Raw genomic sequence first — 2,089 nt, 5'->3', positions numbered from 1 at the left:
GATGCATGTCCCAAGGATTGTTTCCCGCTGCCAAGGATAAATACTCTCATAGATGCAACCGCAGGTCACGAGATGTTAAGCTTCATGGATCGGTTTAGTGGCTACAACCAGATCAAGATGAATAAGGATGACATCCCAAAGGTATCATTTATAACTGACTTTGGTGTTTTTTATTATCTAGTTATGGCATTTGGTCTCAAGAATGCAGGAGCTACCTATCAAAGGTTGAAAAATAAGATTTTTAAAGATCTTATTGGGAAAACTATGGAAGTTTATGTAAATGATATATTAGTCAAGAGTCTTGCAAAGACTGATCATATATCTCATTTGAGGGAAGCTTTTGAAGTCCTGAGAAATAACAAAATGATGTCAAATCCCGCCAAGTGTGCTTTCGGTGTAGGATCAGGAAAATTTCCATGATTAATGGTTTCTAAGAGGGAATTGAGGCCAATCCTGATAAAATAAAGGCCATTTTGGATATGGAACCTCCGCGGTCTATCAAGGATGTTCAGAAACTCATTAGAAGGGTTGCTACCTTGGGATGATTTATCTCCAAATCTGGAGACAAGTGCCTGCCATTATTTAAGGCTTTGAATAAGGTAAAAGATTTTACATGGACTGAGGAAAGTCAAGAGGCGTTCGAGGAATTGAAGAAATACATGGTTCAAGCCCCGTTGTTGGCCAAACCATTCCTGAATGAAACCTTATATATGTATTTGGTTGTCTCAGATGGCGCTTTGAGTGCTGTGTTGGTGAGGGAAGAACTTAAAGTTCAAAAACCTATGCATGAGGCTGATCTGAATTATACCACCATAGAGAAGTTTGCGTTAGCCTTAGTCACGGACTCAAGGAAGTTACGTCCTTACTTCCAAGCTCATAAGATCAAAGTATTAACAAATCAACCTCTGAGAAATATCATTCACAATCCAAAATCCAGTGGAAGGCTGATCAAGTGGGCTATTGATCTCGGGGAATTCGTCATTAAGTACAAACCTCGAACGACGATCAAAGCCCAGGCCTTGGCTGATTTCGTGGTTGAATGTACCATCACCAACCAAGAAGTCAGGGGCAGGAAGATACACCTCAAGACATGGGGGCAAGGAGGGGAGTGAAGGAGGCAGATCATGGACAAGGAATTCTGGGTACTCTATTTTGATGGGGCATCAAAAATAAATTCAAGTGGAGATGGACTAGTCTTGCAAAGTCCCGATGGGTTCCTAATTGAGTATTCTATGAAGTTGGATTTTCCCACCATGAACAACGAAGCTGAATATGAAGCCTTAATAGCTAGCCTGGGCCTAGCTGGAACATTTAGGGTTAAAAAACTAAAAGTCTGTGGAGACTCGAAGCTCGTGGTATCCCAAGTCAAAGGAGAATTCGAAGCAAGGGATGAAACCATGGAGAAATATGTACGCCTAGTGAGGTTTGTGATGACTCAATTCGATGAGTGCCATGTCGAGCACATTCCAAGAGAAGAAAATGCTATGGCCGATGCGTTTTCCAAATTTGCCTCATCAGAAATAGAAGAAAGTTCTGAAAATGTGTACTTTCGTGATTTAAAACATGAAGCATGGATGTCAAACTAGTTCCCCCATAGGGCTTGGAGGTTCATGGATAGATCCTATTAAGGCTCATCTACAAACTGGATGGCTTCCTAGTGATGTAGTGGAGGCGAGAAAATTGTCTGTACGAGCCCTAATATATTCTTTGATTGATGGGATTCTTTATAAAAGGTCTTTTGTAAACCCTTATCTAGGGTGCCTCAGGTCAGACGAGGTACGACTTGCTCTTGAAGAAGTACATGAAGGTATATGTGGCCAGCACTTGGGGGGTAGGGCTTTAGCCCAAAAAATTACTCGTTTAGGCTTCCACTAGCTAGAAATGATGACTGGTGCCAAAGAATACGTGAAGAGATGTGATCATTGTCAAAAGCATGCCCTTGTAGTAAGGTAGTCACCCGAGATGGTTACTTCCATAAACTCCCCAATCCATTTTCTGTGTGGGGAATGGATACTCTCGGGCCTTTCCCGATGGCTACTGCTCAAAGGAATTTCTTAATTGTAGCAATTGATTACTTTACTAAGTGGAT

General features: G+C 41.5%; 1 protein-coding gene across 1 annotated transcript; it reads left to right on the top strand.

The window, feature by feature from the left end:
- Positions 1-1,124: 1,124 nt before the first annotated feature.
- On the top strand, positions 1,125-1,586 carry LOC141718472 (uncharacterized). The gene has a single exon (XM_074520858.1). It carries the CDS (start codon positions 1,125-1,127, stop codon positions 1,584-1,586), a length of 462 nt encoding a protein of 153 aa, XP_074376959.1.
- Positions 1,587-2,089: the final 503 nt, after the last annotated feature.

The sequence above is a fragment of the Apium graveolens genome, chromosome 4, assembly GCF_009905375.1.
Source record: "Apium graveolens cultivar Ventura chromosome 4, ASM990537v1, whole genome shotgun sequence".
NCBI lineage: Eukaryota > Viridiplantae > Streptophyta > Magnoliopsida > Apiales > Apiaceae > Apium > Apium graveolens.
The sequence above is the reverse complement of the archived record's forward strand: the minus strand, read 5'-3'. Positions and strand labels throughout refer to the sequence as shown.